The sequence below is a fragment of the Jatropha curcas genome, chromosome 3 (genome assembly GCF_041381405.1).
Source record: "Jatropha curcas cultivar XTBG-Jc1 chromosome 3, XTBG_Jcur_1.0, whole genome shotgun sequence".
Taxonomy (NCBI): Eukaryota; Viridiplantae; Streptophyta; class Magnoliopsida; order Malpighiales; family Euphorbiaceae; genus Jatropha; species Jatropha curcas.
The window spans coordinates 7,543,719-7,562,489 of NC_143153.1; the positions used below are offsets into that span (position 1 = coordinate 7,543,719).

General features: G+C 35.7%; 3 protein-coding genes and 1 pseudogene across 3 annotated transcripts; 2 read left to right on the forward strand and 2 right to left on the reverse strand.

Annotated features, from left to right (window-relative positions):
• Positions 1-949: 949 nt before the first annotated feature.
• Positions 950-1,978, forward strand: LOC149497454 (uncharacterized). Its single transcript, XM_089718911.1, has one exon. It carries the CDS (start codon positions 950-952, stop codon positions 1,976-1,978), a length of 1,029 nt encoding a protein of 342 aa, XP_089575037.1.
• A 3,200-nt stretch (positions 1,979-5,178) lies between these two features.
• LOC105648184 (dirigent protein 22 pseudogene) lies at positions 5,179-6,026 on the reverse strand (annotated as a pseudogene).
• Positions 6,027-9,004: 2,978 nt separating this feature from the next.
• Positions 9,005-12,420, reverse strand: LOC105648175 (uncharacterized). The gene is made up of 2 exons (XM_012234486.2): positions 12,045-12,420; positions 9,005-9,397 (listed from the first exon to the last, which is right to left on the reverse strand). The coding sequence occupies exons 1-2, from the start codon at positions 12,322-12,324 to the stop codon at positions 9,258-9,260; spliced, it is 420 nt and encodes a 139-aa protein (XP_012089876.1). The 5' UTR covers positions 12,325-12,420; the 3' UTR covers positions 9,005-9,257.
• Positions 12,421-15,820: 3,400 nt separating this feature from the next.
• LOC105648182 (uncharacterized) lies at positions 15,821-17,567 on the forward strand. The gene is made up of 4 exons (XM_089718912.1): positions 15,821-16,442; positions 16,558-16,750; positions 16,865-16,985; positions 17,076-17,567. The coding sequence occupies exons 1-4, from the start codon at positions 15,821-15,823 to the stop codon at positions 17,565-17,567; spliced, it is 1,428 nt and encodes a 475-aa protein (XP_089575038.1).
• Positions 17,568-18,771: the final 1,204 nt, after the last annotated feature.

Sequence of the window (18,771 nt, forward strand, 5' to 3'; positions counted from 1 at the left end):
GCATATGGCAGCCTGGCCGAGGTGTTAACATCTCAGAGATTGATACCAAGATCTTCCTATTCCAATTCTTTCATAAAATTGATTATAATAGAGTTTTGAATGGGGGCCCCTGGACGTTCAACAATAACCTGCTACTTATAGCAAAGGTAGATCAAGGCCAGGACCCAGGTTCAGTTGAATTGCACCATGTGGACTTTTGGGTGCAAGCTCACAAGATCCCAACTGGGATGGTGTCTGAGAACTTTGGGATGCAGATTGGGAACTTCATTGGCCGGTATGTATCCTACGACCAGTCAAACAATACGGTTGGGCCTCGGAGGTATATGAGAATCAGGACTACAGTGGATGTTCGTCAGCCCCTCAAGAGGTGGAAGAAGTTCAGGAATAAAGATGGGAATGTCTTTCAGGTTGAATTCATGTATGAGAAGCTAACAACTCTATGCTTTATTTGTGGCCATCTTGGGCATTCAGAAATGGTGTGTGAGTCCCTTTTTTCTACACCAGAGGAGGAGATTGAGCGTGGCTGGGGGCCATGGCTACGAGCTCCGATGAGACAGTTGGGATGGGGCTCTGATGACAATCGGTGGCTGCGTGACCAGCATGGAAATCTCCTGGATTCGAGACCTACGGCTCAAGCAAAGACTTCAGACATGACAGGAACACAAGATCATGGCAAAGCTGTATTGGTGGATCCGATTAGAACTGAGTTGGATCCCAATGCTCTTGAAGATGCTATTTCAAATACTGTGGAAGGAAACAAGCGGGCCAGACATGCAAATACTCTTCACATGGTAACCCTAACTACTCAAACCCAAAACGGTATTGATTCCTCACCACCTTCTACTTCAGCCATGCAAATTGATCCAAACATACACAGCAGTGATGGAGCATCTTTAGTTAGCACCTCAGTTAAAGCGGCGAGCCCTAGTACTCAGGGCCGCCGAGAGCCATGACGTTCCTATGTTGGAACTGCCGAGGGATGGGCAACCCTCGGGCAGTGAGTGCTCTAAAGGATCTTGTTCGTGCAAATAAGCCCATGTTCTGCTTCCTTATGGAGACAAAAGTAGCTTCCTCTTATGTTAAAAAATTAAGTTTGCAGTGTGGTTTTTCCTCTTCTTTTTCAGTTGATTGTCTTGGTCGAAGTGGTGGTTTAGCTGTCTTCTGGAATAATAATTTGAATGTTGATTTTTATTCTTACTCCCCAAATCACATTGATATGCAAATAACTTATGGACCACATACTTGGCGAATGACATGTGTATATGGGTTCCCTGAACATCATAGGAAGCCAGACACCTGGACTCTCCTTAAAACTCTAGCTAACCAACACAACCTTCCTTGGCTTCTTATGGGTGACTTTAATAATCTACTTGCGGATGATGAGAAGATAGGGGGCCACCCTTATGAGCTACGTAATCTTGAGGGATTTCGAGAAGCGCTGGAGGTGTGTCGGGTTTCCGATCTTGGTATGATAGGGTATCCGTTTACATGGCGGTCTGGTAGGGGACGTAACAAAATTGAGGAAAGATTGGACCGTATGGTGGCTTCAGATACATGGTCTTGTTTTTTCCCAAATGCGTCGGTTCACAACTTGATTAGTGGCACATCGGACCATTCTCCATTATTGCTTTTATTGGGCACTGCCCTAAGGACTAAAAGAAAAATTAGCTTCAGGTTTGAAAATGCATGGATTGGGGAGCCTAACCTTGACGAGACTGTTATTCATAATTGGACCCGAGGAGCCCACGGTGATGTGATGGGTAAACTCCAAGCTTGCAGAGCTGGGTTGCGAATTTGGGGACGTGACGTACGCAGTAAGTTCCTTAAAGATATTAAAATGCTTAAAACCCAACTTAATGGCTTTCGAATCCACCAACAGAGTGACAACTCAGAGGAGTACTTTCTAATACAAAAGCAGCTTGGTGATTTGCTTCTTAAAGAAGAGCAGTACTGGAAACAGCGATCAAAAATATTCTAGCTTGCTCATGGGGATAAAAATACCAGGTACTTCCACTCCTCTGCTTCCTCCCGTAAAAAATTAAACTATCTTCCAGGTATCCGAGACTCGAGAGGTGACTGGAAGGAAGAACCGAGGGATATGCATACTGTGTTCCTAGACTACTTTACTACACTATTTACGGCCACACCTATCCAGTGTAGTCCTGTTCTTGAGCATGTTAATTCTCGGGTCACTGAAACTGATAATGATAATCTTGTGGCCCCTTTCCTTGATGAGGAGTTTCGATCGGCGGTATTTCAAATGCACCCGGACAAAAGTCCTGGCCCTGATGGGTTCAATCTGTGTTTCTTTCAGAAATTTTGGTCAGTTGTGGGTTCAGATGTTATTACTAGCTGTAAACGGTGGATTGCAAACGGCTCTTTTCCTAATCTGGTGAATGAGACCACCATAGTGCTAATTCCTAAAACTGATAAACCTGAATTTGTGAAAGAGCTGCGGCCAATTTCCTTATGTAATGTCTTGTACAAGATTGTGGCAAAGGTATTAGCTAATCGGATGAAGCATGTCCTGCGGAAAATTGTCTCCCCATCTCAGTCTGCTTTTGTACCTGGGAGGCTAATTACAGACAATGTAATTCTTGCCTTTGAAACAATACATTCTATGAAAAGCCGTGGGAGGAGTCAAGAACAAACAGCAGCCCTCAAGATTGATATTAGTAAGGCATATGATCGAGTTGACTGGTCTTATTTAAAAGCTATAATGACAAGACTTGGGTTTTGTTCTGAATTCGTTCAGCTGATTATGATGTGTGTTACGTCGGTCAGGTATCACGTTCTTGTTAATGGTGAAAGTGTTGGTCCTATTACTCCATCTCGTGGGTTGAGACAAGGGTGCCCTCTATCCCCGTACTTGTTCCTACTTTGTTCTGAGGGGCTTTCAACTTTACTTATGCATGCAGAGGCAGTAGGATCACTCCATGGGGGTCGTATTTGTCGAGCTGCTCCGAGGTTGTCTCATCTTTTATTTGCTAACGATAGTCTGTTCTTCTTTAAAGCTAAGGCAGAAGAAGCTACAGCGGTTGCACATATCTTAAAACAGTATGAAGCAGCATCAGGACAGGGTGTGAACTTACAAAAATCAGGGGTTTTTTTCAGTTCTAATGTGGAAGTCTCGGTTAGAGAGCAGATTATCAATATTTTGCAAGTTTCTCAACCCTTAAACCATGGCAGATACCTAGGACTTCCTTCCCTAGTTGGACGAAACAAGAAGGCAGTCTTCTCCTTTCTTCGAGATAGATTGAGAAAGACCATTTCTCGATGGAGCCACAGATTCCTCTCTAAGGCGGGAAAGGAAGTAATGATTAAAACTGTAGCTCAGGCGATTCCATCCTACTGCATGAGTACCTTCCTTCTCCCTACTTCCCTCTGTGACGAACTACAAAGAATTATGAACTCTTTTTGGTGGGGTACACAAGATCCGAGCGGTAAAGGAATTAATTGGCTCTGTTGGGACCGAATGTGCGTGGGAAAGACTATGGGCGGCCTTGGCTTCCGACATCTCTATTCCTTTAACATTGCCCTAGTTGGCAAACAGATTTGGCAACTTGTCTCCGAACCAAATACTCTTCTATGTTCTGTTCTCAAAGCAAAATATTTTTCGGGGGGGAATGTTTTGGATGCGCCCCTAGGGCATAATCCCAGCCTTATATGGAGGAGCATGGTCTCGGCTAAGTCACTTCTCAAACAAGGGTATAGATGGAGAATTGGCAACGGTTCAAGTGTTAACATTTGGCATGACCCGTGGTTACCAAATGATACTGATTTCTACCCACGTAGCCCTATTGTCCCTGGCTCTGAGCACCTGTCAGTTGGAAATCTAAGGATGCTTAATGGTTGGAATGAGGATTTAATTGCCAGACTGTTCCTTCCAGAGGAGGTGTCACAGGTTCTATCTATCCCGTTTACTCGGGCTACCCAGGCAGATACACTAATATGGAACTTCTCTACTTCAGGGGAATATCTTGTTAAATCAGGCTACAAGCTTGTCCTGCCTAATTTTGTGGAACCTGAAGCAACTGCAACTTCGCCAATTTGGGCTAAATTATGGCAATTAGATTCCCCACCGAAGGTTAAGCACTGGCTGTGGCGAGCGTGCCGAAATATTCTACCAACAAAATCTATACTATTTGGCAAGCGGATTACAGAGGATGACCATTGCCCTTTTTGCGGTGAAATCGAGAAAACAATGCACGTGCTATTCCACTGTGAGAAAGCTCGACTGTGTTGGCCGTTAACAGGGATTCCGTTGGATGGATCAACCACTAGTTTTAATGATACTTTACTGGGGTTTATTGATCGGCGCAGTAACGACCAATGCTTGTTATTCGGTGTCTTGTGCTACTTTCTCTGGTTTGATAGAAATCGGCGAGTATGGCAACAAACTAATATTGCTCCTTACAACATTGTCACGGCTGCTACCAGCTTTCTCAGAGAATGGCAGAACGCGCAGATTGAACGAAGCAATCCCTCTGTATCGTCGGCTTCAGTTCCGACATGGGCTCCTCCTCCGACTGGGATTGTCAAATGTAACGTTGATGCAGCTGTCCATATGACTGAGGGTCGTTCATCGTATGCTGGCCTTGTCCGAAATGAAGCTGGACAGTTCTTGGTAGCTTGCACGGGTCATTTTACGGGAGTATTAAAACCTCACATCGCTGAAGCCATCGGCCTTAGGGAGGTTTTATCTTGGTTGCTCACGAGATCTATTAGTAGGGTTCTAGTGGAAACAGATTGTTTGCGCCTGTTTCAAGCTGTAACTACCAGGTTTGATTATTATTCCGACTGGGCACCAGTGCTAGCAGAGATTAAACAATTGCTGTCTCAAATACCATTTAGTGAATTGGTTTGGGTTAGGAGGCAAGGTAACAAGCCTGCACATGCTCTTGCTCGTGTGGCATGTTTACATCCTTGTTTCCGTCTATGGGACTCGACTCCCCATTGTATTGCAACTCTTATTCCTGAGGATTTATTATAAATATATACTCTTATTTGCTTTCAAAAAAAAAAAAGTCATTACCTTTATTTATTTATTTATTTTTGTCAATATTAAAAGTGTGACCTTTTTGTCTTTTGATATATTGACCAAACTACAAAAAGGGTTTGACATAAAACCAGGAAAAAAAAAAAAAAAAAAAAAGCTAAACCATGGCTTTCATTAACGCAAGATAAATAGAGTACACTTTCACATTGCTAACCACAATAATTTAATATTTTAAAAAAAACACACAATTATTGCCATAGCCAAGCTTTAATTGAACATAAGATAACAATCAAATGTGCTAAAAGAGAAGAAATCCGAAGATCGAGGAAGGTAGTGTCGAGCAATTATGCTATTCGAGGGCCAGCCCAGAAGTTTAACGATCCTGTAAAAAACGTTTTTCTAGTGCTTTGCAAATCTATTATCCATCTTGGACTGGAGTAGGAAAAAAAAAATCAAAAGTCAATAATGCAGTACAGAAATATTGCACCGGACGACCGAGTAAACCGATGACTTATCAACAAAATATGTTTCAAACGTAACATACCCCCTTGCATACCTAAACCTTCCAGTCCCAGAAACTACAGAAAGCTCTCTAACGTTATCAAATTGCTTACTAATGCCTTGAATCTGCAAAATGCTGCCACAATAGGCTGTATTAGTGAACAAAATTGATATGGAGACTTGTGAGTTAATTCCATCCAAGCTTGCTGTTGCGTACATGCCTTGAGCTCGCCCAACTTGAGCAGAGTTAATATCAGGAGTTTCAGTTATGGGATCATCGGTGACTAAGATTGTTCCAAATTGCGTAAATGACAAATGCTTGCCTGGTATGCCTGCAACTGCAACAACTGTAGCATTGGGACCGGTTGAGAAACCTTGCAAATATATTGTCATCTTTGTTTCTCTTAACCCTGCAGCATTAGCTAAAGTAATTGCCAACAGTAAGATGGTTATGAATATAAGTTTTGTGGAGGAAAAGTTGACAGGTCTTTTTCTCGTAGCCATATATGAGTTATGGTGAATTATAGAATAGAGGGTTTTATGTAAAATTCGTTACTTTTAGCTAGTTGGTGTTTATAGACAATTTCCTTCCATATTGAGTTCTATTTATAATGGGGGAGAGAGAGAGAGAGAGAGAGAGAGAGAGAGAGAGAGAGAGAGAGAGAGAGAGAGAGAGAGAGAGAGAGAGAGAGAGAGAGAGAGAGAGAGAGAGAGAGAGTTGAGGAAGTAATTTATATATGAATTTACTAATATATATTATTGAGCTATTAATATATATATGAATTTAATTATTGAGAATGTTGGGAAAAGTACAGTAGGATCCCCGTGGATTGCGAAATCCAATTAGTCATACATGTCTTTTTAAAATGAATTAAAATATCTTTATAGTTTACCTCCGTCAGACTATAAGGTATTTCGTCCAATTTTTACATTTTTTCTGTTAAGTACCTTATGAAATGACAAAAATACTCTTTTTATTTTTAAAAGTATAAAGATAAACTAGTTATATTTTTCAAACCATAGGGATCGTACTGTAATTTTTTTGATATAATATTTTAGTATCTCTCATTTGACCTTTATGTTTTCTTATTGACTTAACAGAAAAATATAAAAAATGAACAGAATAACCTAATAATATAAGAGAAGCAAAATATAAAAATAAATTAATATATTTTTTAAAAAATAAAGACAAAATAATTATATTTCATAAACCACAGGAAATGTATTCCTATGATGTAGTTTTCCAAACTGAAAAGTTCAAGACGAAATAGGAGAAACCGATTTATTTTCTTGAGAAGAATGAATCACGTGGCAATAAATATATAGATATAGTAATGACATCTTCTAATTTTTCTTGATGAGAGATTGTTCTGTATATATTTAAATATATATCTATATATATGTACATGTGTATGTATATATAGAGAGGGAGATATGGTCACGGGCAATGATAATAAGATAGCATTGAAACTTTAGTAATCCAGCCAAGCCAGATCCCAAGTATCGCATTTTTATGGCTTTACTACTTCACATGCTATATTTATTGGGTCTACGCATGCCATCGGCTGATTGTGAATTGAAATTGTACGGTAGATGAATTTAAATTGCACTAGAATTGTGAGTTTAAAGTTTTAAATAGGAATAGGCGGTTTTGGTCTGTTTCAAACCAAAAATTTTTCTATTTTTATTTTTAAAATGATAATCACGTAGGTTATTCTATATATCTTTAAAAGTCTTAATAATTTTTTACTACATAGTATACTTTAATTTTATTTTTTTTTTTTGACAATCCACTTTACTTTAAAAGTTAAAAATCTAAACAATAAAACAGTGAACAAAAAAAGAAGTATTTAGTCTAATCTTTTATTGTTTTTAACTTTTTTTTTTCTTTTAAATTGTTTACTAAGTTCAAAATTATATTCTTTGAAGTATTTTTCAAAATTTTCTAATAATTTATTTAATTAATAACATTTAGACAAAATAAAATGATAATTTATTTAATTATTTTGTGAAATTAATTAATTTTATTCTTATACGAGTATAAGCGTTTTAAATTTTATTTTAAATAAAATTTACAATATTATTTAAACTCATATTAATATTTTCAAAAAAAAAGACTTAACATTAGAACAGATTTTTTTTAAAAAAAATATCTATCGTTGAAAACCGTGATCAGAACCATAGGTTCATCAAAACTACACTAGAATCGACAGTTTAAGGATCAATTCAGATTTAATATTTTAAAAATTTTAATCCGGTGGTTCAATAAACCAGCCATGACTAATTGGGTCACTGACTTGCTATTCTTATTTTTTTTGTCTTATTTTTTCTGGTAAACATATCCAATTTAGTTTTTTATTTATTTTACAATTATCTCCGAAAATGAAATTTTAAATTAATTGCACTTATAGTTAAAATAGATAGATTACAACAATAACCAACCTTAAAGGTACTGTCGTTTATTAAGATGCCACTTCTTTTCATTTAAATTTTGTGCTTTTCATTTTTTTTCCTTAAAAAATAAATACATCTTATTTGTTTAACATTATTTATTTTTTCTTTAGATTTTAGAAAAATCAGTTTTTAAAACGAAAAACAAATTTTATGAACATGTAATTGTATGTTATGTTTTTAATTCTACAATGTTCCTTTTTTATAAGATTTATCTTAATAAAAATGCGTTCACACATTTAATGAGTTGGATTAGATTAAAAAAAAAATCATTGATCTGCACATGATTTAGATACTTTAAATCGATAACTCAACCTAACCCAATAATGTCTAATTTGATCCAAATAATTTTTGCATCAATTTAGGAATAAAACTTAATTTTGCAATCAATTTACCAAAAAAAAAAAAAAAAAACTCTAAATCACCGTTGAGGTTTGGGGTAAAACCAATTTTTAAGCATCATTTTTAAAATTCCACATTTAATAGTAGCCTTTTAACCACCAACAAGAACCATTAATCATTAATCTTGAATGACTAATTGCAAGCATTGAACCAAATTGGTACTCAATCACACTGCTGTAACTTCTATTCCGGCTTTAAAGAAGAATTCAGGGGTTAGAAATAATGTCCTTCCATTAAATAAATTGGAACGATTTATGAAATTGGGTAAAATTTGATAAAAGAAGCAAAATTCAAAATATTTGAAATCATTAACCTAAAACAAATACCACCTCCGTCTCAAACAAATAGTCCCATTTTTTTTTTTCACACAAATTAAAAATAAGTAGTTAAATTAATTCAACCATAATATTCATCCTTCTTTTCCATATGTATCCCTATATTACTAACTTTTTGATTAATGATTATAGAGTTTTTCAATAAAAAATTAATCTCAACACATGTTTCAATTACTTTATATTACATTATATTTATATTTGACTAAATTTTTAGTAATTCTATGTATATTAATTATTGGCACAATATACCATAGAAAAGTTAACAAAACGACCATTTCTAGAAATAGATATGAGACTTATTATTTTGGGACAGCCATTATGGAAAGTGTGACTATTTTTATTTTTATTTGGAATGAGTATTTAGTCCAACCATCCCACTAATTGATTTACTAAACAAAATTATAGACAGCTCATACAAAAACACAACATAGACTTCAAAAGCTCATTAGATAGCTGAAGCACACTAATAAGTAAACCAGACAACAATATCCAATCCTCAGACTTGCTGTAAGGAGGTAAAAAGTTTAACTATACTTTCAGGTTACCAGTCTCTTCTCCAGGGCTTTCATCTACTCTGAGTTCCCATTTTTCACATCCTCAAATCCCCGGCTTTGTTTCTTAGCAGCCTCCATTGCCTTCCTCAGTAAACGTAGTTCCCTAATGTAATGGTGCAATCTATCTATCATCAATGACAGGAATAGCAAGAATCCTGCAGAAAAATTATTTGTGTTTAAATCAATACGGAGCTTTTAGCAATATACCAATATATCCCTTATGATGATGAGAATTACCAATTCCAATCAAACCTTCAAACTGTAAAAGACCATACTGTATCAACATATAAAATCCAACCAAATATAAAATTTTACATACAATGCCGCTTTCTGAAACTGGTGCACAAATGCAAGACTCCAACTCTTTTTCTTTCCATTTTGGCAACAAGAGTTTGTACATATTAAAATAAAATATATAATACTATACTAGACTGAGAAACCATCTTTTGAAGAAGGTAAACTTTAGCAGAAAAGTATTTCAAGTAATTTGTAAGGTGCTCTTCCGCAATTAATTGAGCAGTTTAGAAAATGTTGAGTGCCAACCATCTCTGGACAACAGAAAATTTGTTATAGAAATTTCTTTTATGAAATTCCAATAATAATGCAAGTGCCCAGAATAAAAATTCAGTAAATCAATATGTCAAGTGTTGTTACAAGCATGCATAACAAAGAATATCCAAGAATACCAATTCTCTCAAACAAAGTCATTAAAGAGTTGCCATACTGCAGATTCCCTGTTTGTATAAAAACAACAGCATCAAAATGTAACAACAACACTTCAGCATGAATTAGTGAGTTGAAACCGTTAACAAGATGCTGAATCCATCGGCATGCGTTAAATTCAGTTGAACTAATGACCAGATCAATGACATTGTAGTAGTAAATCAGATCTTGCTGCAGCAAGAGGCACCAAGGAACAACATAAATTCAATCTATGAAATCTATCCTTTTCTTCTAATCACCAAATTTATTTGGAAGTATTAGTCCATAATCTGAATAGGTTGCAGGATTCATTGTGAATACGGATGGAGTGTTCTTATCCTTTAGATATTCTGTTCTTTCTTATATGTACTCTTTTTTTAATCTTTTCATGAAGCACTTGGATGATTTTCTACTCTGATTTCACGACTTCAGGGGATTCTTTGATCAACCGTAGAAAGAAAACCATGCAGACTGGTGAATTCTTCATCCATCTTAACATACAGAAAGCTCAGATCATATTTTGCTTTTGTTGTCTCCCTATCCAAAGCTTCTCCAAGAAAAACAAAATAAATCTGTAATAACAGTCTGCATAGATCTCATGAAAGCAATCTTCTCCAGTACAATAACAAATAGAAGGTGAATTTTTGTTAGTTTTACTAGCTATCAGATCTTACCAACTTTTCTAATATCTGAAAAATTTACCCGTGACCTCCCTTTTTAAAGGAAAGCTCTAAGCCCTTTGTTACAAAGAGAGTGAGGGTGTCTCAGAGAGAGATTGTCATATTACTAGTCTTAAGCTAGCTAAGAAAATGAATCGGGTACACTAAAGGCAGAAACCTCACATGTTTTGCTGTGAACTCTGCCTCAAAGTTGCGCTCTTCATAATTCTTGATATAAATCTCAACTCTGAAAGATTATAGGTCCCATGGTAAATGCTGAAAAAGCACTAAACATCTTAGCAACAGCATCTTCCGCGATGTTATGGTAATTGGATCTAACATTTGACCTTGAAAAAAGTAGTTTGAAGTTAAACATGCTCAAAAAGTCAAGCACCCTCCCAACCTGAACCATAAAAGATCTAAGCATTGCAAGGGTTTTGTGCCCAGTCCTAGACCTCCCGCATGATTAGGATTTGAACTTCCTAGTGGCCCAATCTGCCCTCCCCACAACCTAATCAACACCTCCCTCCTAAAAACAAAAACAAAAAGAAAAAAAAAAAGAAATAATTTTATTTTCTATGGTTACACAACAGGTAATTTGAGAAATAGTACATGTATATTTCTAGCGTGGGCAATGACTTCAATTGCATATCCACGCATAAGTTACCAACACTAAAATTGCAATCAAAATATCATCCACCTTTTCTCCTCAATTTAGCAACCAGCCAAAAAAAAAAAAAAAAAAAAGTTAAGTATGAAAAATGAATTAAGAAGAATCTAAAAAGAGTAGTTGCTTTATCACACTTACTGTAATGTACACTTCAACCCATGAAATGAATCTGACCTATTTACATCAAACACTGAAGCAGTACCTACATTATCACGACAGGATTACATCTGCAAACCTAACACACCCAACACCTCAAGATAAATTCCAGCAAAGTACATTGTTACAAACACAGGCACTAACAGATGGAAATATGATTCAACAATGACGCCATGACAAATACAAGCTAAGCTACCAGTGACAAACACAACATAGGCCCATTATTAAGATAGGACTCCATCAAACAGTTTTTGCAATGAGATAAAACACTGTTTCCCAAACGGCATGCCAAAGCCCCATACAGCTCAATTCTCCAACTAGACTGACAAAAAAAAAAACTCATATTCAACCAAATTACATGAAATATTTAAGAAAAAGCATCTATCTTCTTCTCAGGTTTCAAATTAAAGAAAAATAAAATAAAAGTCAGACATTTGTGTGCATAGCCCAGTTCAGACAAATTTTCACAACATTCGAAACCACAAAATTAACACCCTTAAAAAGCCAGCTCAATATATTTGCAAGAAACCGAACAAAAAATAACAAATCAAACACATATCACAACATATGGTATAGCAAAATTTTATAAAGCAAAATATAGGTCAAAAGAATTACCCATGAGAGAGGCTTCAAGCATGTGTCTAGCCATGAGAACCTGGTCGGTGGGATTAGGAGCAGCTTCGATACTACGGTTCTGGATCTCAAACATACTGTATAGACTAGACAACAGCACAATGAAAACAGTCCCGCCAACGGTCTTAACCATAACAGGTCCCCTGCCTTGCTTGACCCGATCCAAAGTCAAGATCACAAGCTTTCTCAAAGGGGTTTTGAATAAGAGCGTCAAAATCAGAGCCATTTCGGCAAAGATTACGGTGTAGAGAAGCTGTATCATCTTCTATGATTCTTCTTTTTCTACAAGAGAGAGATGAAATGAATGAGAATGGCAGTTTTGAATTTGATATACAGAAAAACAGGGTGCAGAGTAGTTACAGACATGGACTTACTATACCTTCCTCAAGGGCGTGGACGCGTAGTTGTGGTTTGGGGCTTTTGGGGTACCGAGTCGGAGGGTGAGCATTCGATGGATGGATCCAAATCAAACCGAACCAGTAAAAATTAATTAATTTGATGTATTTTTAAAATTTTTAACTTTTGTGCTAGTAAAAATTAAAACGTACATTTAAAAAATTTTCTATTTCTCGGAGAAGTCGGAACAACCTTTTCTATTAAATTAAAAATTCCGCATCATAAAAGCGGCTGATGTTGCCAATTCAAAAGTCCTCTCCCCTGCCCACGTGGATGGCTTAGGACCGTCAAGCTTGCAGTTAGTAGGTGTGAAATCGCAATAATAAATTACTAAAGAGTATTGATAAATCTTACTTTGCATTTATGCAATTTTTTGAAGGGAACAAAGTTCAATTTGTCACTTAAACTTAGAAGTAATGCCTTTTCAGTTTATTTATATAGACAAAATTTTTATTTTTCCCTTCTATTTATATAGATAAATTTACTTAATTTTAACTATGACCAAAGTAAAAACTATAATTTACCTTGATTTGCTTTATCTAAAGTACCAATTTTTAGAAAAACAAGAAAGTGACATACAAAATTGAAATATTGAAATTAAATATGGTTGACTAACCAATTCATAGCCGTATTATCTTTCTCTCTTCGTTTTAAGCAAAATTGCATGCATTTAGAAATTTTGCACACATTTACTTAACAAAAACTACTGCTTATTTTTTTATATATACAGTTAGAAACACTAAAAAAAAAAAATTGGTTTTTAGCGATTGACGCAATGCGGCTCGACAACCGCCCATGACGGACTCTTATTGTGAAACCTTTGCAATATTAATGACCGATTTGACTACTACTAGTGATAGACTTACCGACAGAATTAACAACCGACTTGACATCATCGCTCTTTTTTGCGCCTAGTATCGACGCCAACCAGAGCTATAGACTAGTGACTACTCAGCGGCCGATCCGGCGAACGATGGAATATCGACCCATATATATTATGTCGCTATATTTGACGGGAATTAATACTGACCGATTAGCAATTAGAGTGCGACAGTTCCAATGACCAAAATTCTATATTTATTAGCAATTAATTTTACACCATAACAACGAAGGTTATTTGCCATGTTAATTAAAATAGCGACCGATCTGGTCCGCCGTTAAATTTTAGGGTGCTTTAGTCTCCTTTCTCTCTCGCGCGAGACTGATTTCAAAATCAATCTCACGCCTCTCTCCCTCTCTATAGTCAGTCTCCCTTTGTCTCACTCTGTCACCAGTCAATAGAGTCGCCGCTGCCGTCCAACAACACCACAGGTAAGTGATTTGTTTTTTATTTTTTTATTTTCGTTAATTAATAGCAGCAACTGTTTTGTTTTTTGTTTGCATTTTATTTTTATGTCGAATTTGTTTGTTGTTTTTTTGATTAGTTGATTGTTTGTTTATTTTATTTTGTTAATGAATCGGCAGCTACCATTCATTATTTTGGTTTTGTTCTTGTTTATAATTTGTTTGTTGTTTGTTTATTTTGGTTAGTTGTTTATAGTGTTTTTCATGTTTTGTTGTTTAACTTTTGTATGTAAAAATTCTGACTTTGAACTAATAATGAATTAGTTTGTTGTTTTTTTTTTTTTCATTTTTAGAAGATTAGTTTGTTAATAGAATGATTTGTCAAAACGCGTTTTTTTTGTAGTGAAATAAAAAATGCGTGTCATAATAATATATGTACATTACTTTGACGTAAAAACACCTACATTTGCAATATTTGAGCACATATTTTTATTATCCAAAAGATGATTTGAAGCAACGTTTTACGAAGACAACTAGTGCACTTTTTAAACAAAAAGACCATTTTTTTTTGAACTACTAAATGTCATTAAATCCTTTAAAGCATATGAAACTATTATCACATGGCAAATATTTTCACAATAGGATGTTATTATTGTTGCTACTTCCTTCAATATTTCTGCATCAACTTCAATTACCATTTATGCCATGGTAAATATCTTCGCAAGGACCATTCATCCCATTTGTAATTAGTGCACCGATCTTTGTAATATGCCAAACTCTATGAACTAACTTTTTTGAAATAGACAACGTGTGTGCAACTTTTTCTATAGAGCGCGAATTTAACGCTCCTCCTTGCATTTCAGAAAGAAATATGTTTTTCACTAAATTTTTGGTTTCTTTAAAATAATTTGAATATTTTAAATAACAAAAATTATTTAACAAGTTTAAAATTAGGAAAGAAAAATTATTTAAAAACATAATTGAATATTGCTCTCAGATTCAGGGGGCAAATTGAGATTTATTCCTTTCTGAAACATGCTATGTAATTAACTATGATTATCTAACTTTATACTCCCTTTAATCAAGAAGAGTCAAACTTCAGAACTCATTCTCTACATTTATTTAATTAATTACTATTTTTTTATGACGTGCATTATTGTCTATGCTCGTTATATGCTCCCTTTTGATATTTTTTATTTATATAATATTAAAATATAAATTCTTATTTAGATTACAATAAATACAATGATTAAATTATCTTACACTTTTATATATATAGTAAATACTTTTTTTTTTTGTTACATATCTTGGATTGTAATATTTCACTGAAAAGAAAAATGATATATTTGTTTCCCTTTTTAAATAGTAATTTAAATATGAAATATATCATTTATATTTTCTTCAACGTACTGTTTCATACCATTTGTTATTATATGTTACTTGCTTTCATTTTCTTTTTAAGAAAAAATCAAATTGATTTATAAAAATCATCATATAACTTTTATTATATATTTTATAATAAATTTACTTGTTTTGTTTATACCGTCGATATAATCTCTTTTAGTAAATAAATATAAGAACGAGACATTCAATGTTCTCTTGATCAAGCCTTTTCTCAACGTCTGTATGAGTTGTAAGCAGATTTAAAAGCTGAACTTGATTAGGTTCTTACTCAAGAAGAACTCATTTGGTTTCAGAAATCCAGAGCTAATTAGATGCAATGGGGTGACCGCAAAACCACTTATTTTCATCTCAAAATTTTGAGACGACGGAAACAGAATCGTATCGAGAGCTTACAGGATGAGAATTCTAGCGATTGGGTGGATGATATTTCCGACCTCAAAGCTATAGCTGTAAGATTCTTTTCTAAGATTTATTCAGAGGAGAGTTATGATCCTTTAAACTCTCATTTTCATGGAATGTTCCCTGTTATTCTCGCTGATTATACTGCGCCGTTGCCGGTTCCTGTGTCTATAGGAGACATTAAAGAAGCTTTATTTAGCATGAAACCATAGAAGGCTCCAGGCCCTGATGGTCTACGTGCTAGCTTTTTCCAAAAATTCTGGTCGGTGGTTCATATGGATATTTATCGTACAGTTTGGGAAGTGTTTGAAGGAAAAGGTATGGATCCCAGGCTTAATTTGACTATACTGGTTTTAATTCCTAAGATTGATAATCCCATTCGAATCTCTCAATTCAGACCTATTAGGTTATGTTCAGTGATTTATAAGATTATTACCAAAATTGTTGTGAATTGGATTAAGCCCATCATGCCTTTGGTTGTTGGTCCTATGCAAATGAGCTTTATCCCAAGCAGGAAAATTACTGATAATATTATTATTGCGCAAGAAGTTATTCACAATATGCGTAGGAAATATGGAAAAAAAGGTTTCATGGCCATTAAAGTCCATCTTGAGCAAGCTTACCATAGGGTGCATTGGGATCTTCTGCAGGAATCCTTATGGGAAATGGGGCTACCAATTTCTTTAATTAATGTTATTATGAATTGTGTAACTACGACTTCGATGCAGGTTTTGTGGAATGGAGAATTTTCTGACGTTTTTCACCCTTCAGGTGGTCTCCGACAAAGAGACCCACTGTCTCCTTACTTTTTTATGATCTACATAGAAAGATTAGCTCATTGTATCACAAGGGCAGCTTGTAATGGTTCATGGAAGCCTGTTACGCTTAATCGGGATGGTTCTCCGCTTACACATTTATTTTTTTGCGGACGATCTATTTCCTTTTGCGGAAGCATCAGGGAATCAGGCTGGCATCATTAGAGAGGTCCTGAATGATTTTTGCCATAACTCAGGGCAAAAGGTTAATGTGGAGAAAACTACGGTCTTCTTCTCCAAAAATGTGTTAAGCTCCCAGAAACGGTCTTTATGCCAAGCTTTAGGTTTTCGTGAGACCACAAACTTTGGCAAATTTTTAAGCATGCCTTTGATTCATGAAAAGATTTCCAAACGCACCTATAATTATTTTCTGGATATGGTGGCTAGAAGGTTGTCTAATTGGAATGCTATGCAGTTGTCTTTAGTTGGAGAATCATGCTTACTCAATCTGTTTTAGCAGCTCTTCCGGTTTATTCAATGCAAGATGCCTTATTACCAAACCAGGTGTGTCTTTCGATTGAAAAATCCTATCGCCAGTTTGTCTGGGGTTCCACCGATTCGACTCGCAAAATGGGGTCGTTACCTTGGAAGGAGGATAAGTTATCTAAGGCTGCAGGGGGCTTCGGTATTCGAAGTCTTGCCATGTTGAATGATGCGTTCATGCTAAAAGTTAGGTTGGGGTCTTATGAATAATCCTAATGCGTTATGGGTTTAGGTCATGCACTCTAAATACAGGTTGGGCAATGATATTGTGCCTTCTAACTTTTCTGAAGCAGCTATTTCTAGCGTAGCTAAGGGTATTAGGAAGGTTATGCCTAAATTGAATAACGGTTTACTTTGGGCTGTTGGTAATGGCAGAAGGATTCGATTCTGTCTTGATGCTTGGGTGGATGTGAATACTATTTTAATTGACTTCCTTTCTGTGGACATTCCTCACACTATGAGAAATAATCTGGTGTTCAGTTATGTTACGAGCAATGTGATGTGGGATACCGAGGCTTTTCCGCCTTATTTGCCTCGCAGAATAGTTCATAGAATTCTTGCAATTTCAGTGCCTTCTAACGAGCTTGGAAAGGATAGTGTGTATTGGGGACTCTCTCCTTCTGGTACTTTCACAATTAAATCAGCCTATGGTTTTTTGGGATCTGAGGCTTCTCTTAATACAGGAACTAGTTGGAAGCTCATCTGGAAATGGCCTTCTCCTTAACGGGTTCGCCTTTTCGCTCATAATAGACTCCTCCCTAATGCTGAAAGAAAGCGATGGCACCTCTTGGAAGATGATTCCTGTCCAATTTGCTATAATCCTCATGAATCTAATTTTCATGTGATTCGGGACTGTGTTTTTGCTAAGAGCATCTGGTGCTGTCTTATTCCGAAGAATGATTGGCCTACCTTCTTTGGTTTTGTGTCTACAGTTGAGTGGATCAGCTGGAACTATAAATATAATAAGATCAGAATAGATGACATGGATTAGCTTACTCTTTTCGGCGCTGTCTGTTGGTTCATTTAGAAGAATATGAATTCTCTGGTTTTTCAAAACCATAGTTTTTATTATGGAGTTACTTCATGCTGCAAAAAATTTTGCTAAGGATTATAATTTTATGAAATATCGCCTTGAGCTTACAGTTGCTCCTAAGACTAATTAGTAGGTGTCCTGGTGGCCCCTTGACAGTTTGAAATTGAAATTGTTGCTTCCGTTCCGACTTTGAGTGGTTGTGGTTTTGCTGGCAGTTTAATTAGTGATAGCTGTTGAGATTAATGCTCTGATACCACTTGTTGGATATAAGTGTAGTGATAAACTCCAAGATTGATTAATAATTTATAACACCGAGAATAATCACGGGAAAGGCAACCAAAATAATACTAACACAAAACAACAAATATATTTGTATTAATAAGAAGGAAACATTCACAAAGCTTAAGGAGAGGATTACTTACTTGGTTTTTGCTTGGTGTTTTCTTGGTTGGTTACAAATGAGAGGAGGGGTGGTATTTATAGGCATTTCCACCTCCTCAATGTACTGCTAAGATTTGTCTACAAAAATGGACGGTTTAGATTACATGGAGAATTCTAGAACTATGTTGACATTAGACAAAATATCTTTTGGGTGGAGTAATGTGGAGTATTCTAGAATGTGGGTTTGGACCTCCAACTTTGGGCTTAAGGCTTCCCAAGTCTTGACTTATTATAGCAGCCCATTTTGGTGGTAACTAAATTAATCGGTGATATTTTAATACTTTCCCTCAACGATTAATTTCTCTTTCTTCATCATTCCCAATTGTTGGCGAAAATCTTCATATTTATTTGTGTTTAAACTCTTTGTAAAAATATCAGCTGGTTGATCCTCTGTCTTGATATATTTCATTTTAATCTCTCCTTGTAGAACCTTGTAACATCCCTTCCCGGTCCA

What these genes read in the sequence shown, in the direction of transcription:
- LOC149497454 (XM_089718911.1), top strand. Translation starts at nt 950, where the DNA reads ATGACGTTCCTATGTTGGAACTGCCGAGGGATGGGCAACCCTCGGGCA.
- LOC105648175 (XM_012234486.2), bottom strand. Translation starts at nt 12,324, where the DNA reads ATGATACAGCTTCTCTACACCGTAATCTTTGCCGAAATGGCTCTGATT. An exon ending in GCTTGAAGCCTCTCTCATGG is followed by an intron (nt 9,398 to 12,044) that starts GTAATTCTTTTG and finishes ATTTTTCTGCAG; the next exon opens with GATTCTTGCTATTCCTGTCA.
- LOC105648182 (XM_089718912.1), top strand. Translation starts at nt 15,821, where the DNA reads ATGGATATTTATCGTACAGTTTGGGAAGTGTTTGAAGGAAAAGGTATG. An exon ending in TGTTACGCTTAATCGGGATG is followed by an intron (nt 16,443 to 16,557) that starts GTTCTCCGCTTA and finishes GCCATAACTCAG; the next exon opens with GGCAAAAGGTTAATGTGGAG. An exon ending in CTGGATATGGTGGCTAGAAG is followed by an intron (nt 16,751 to 16,864) that starts GTTGTCTAATTG and finishes TTACCAAACCAG; the next exon opens with GTGTGTCTTTCGATTGAAAA.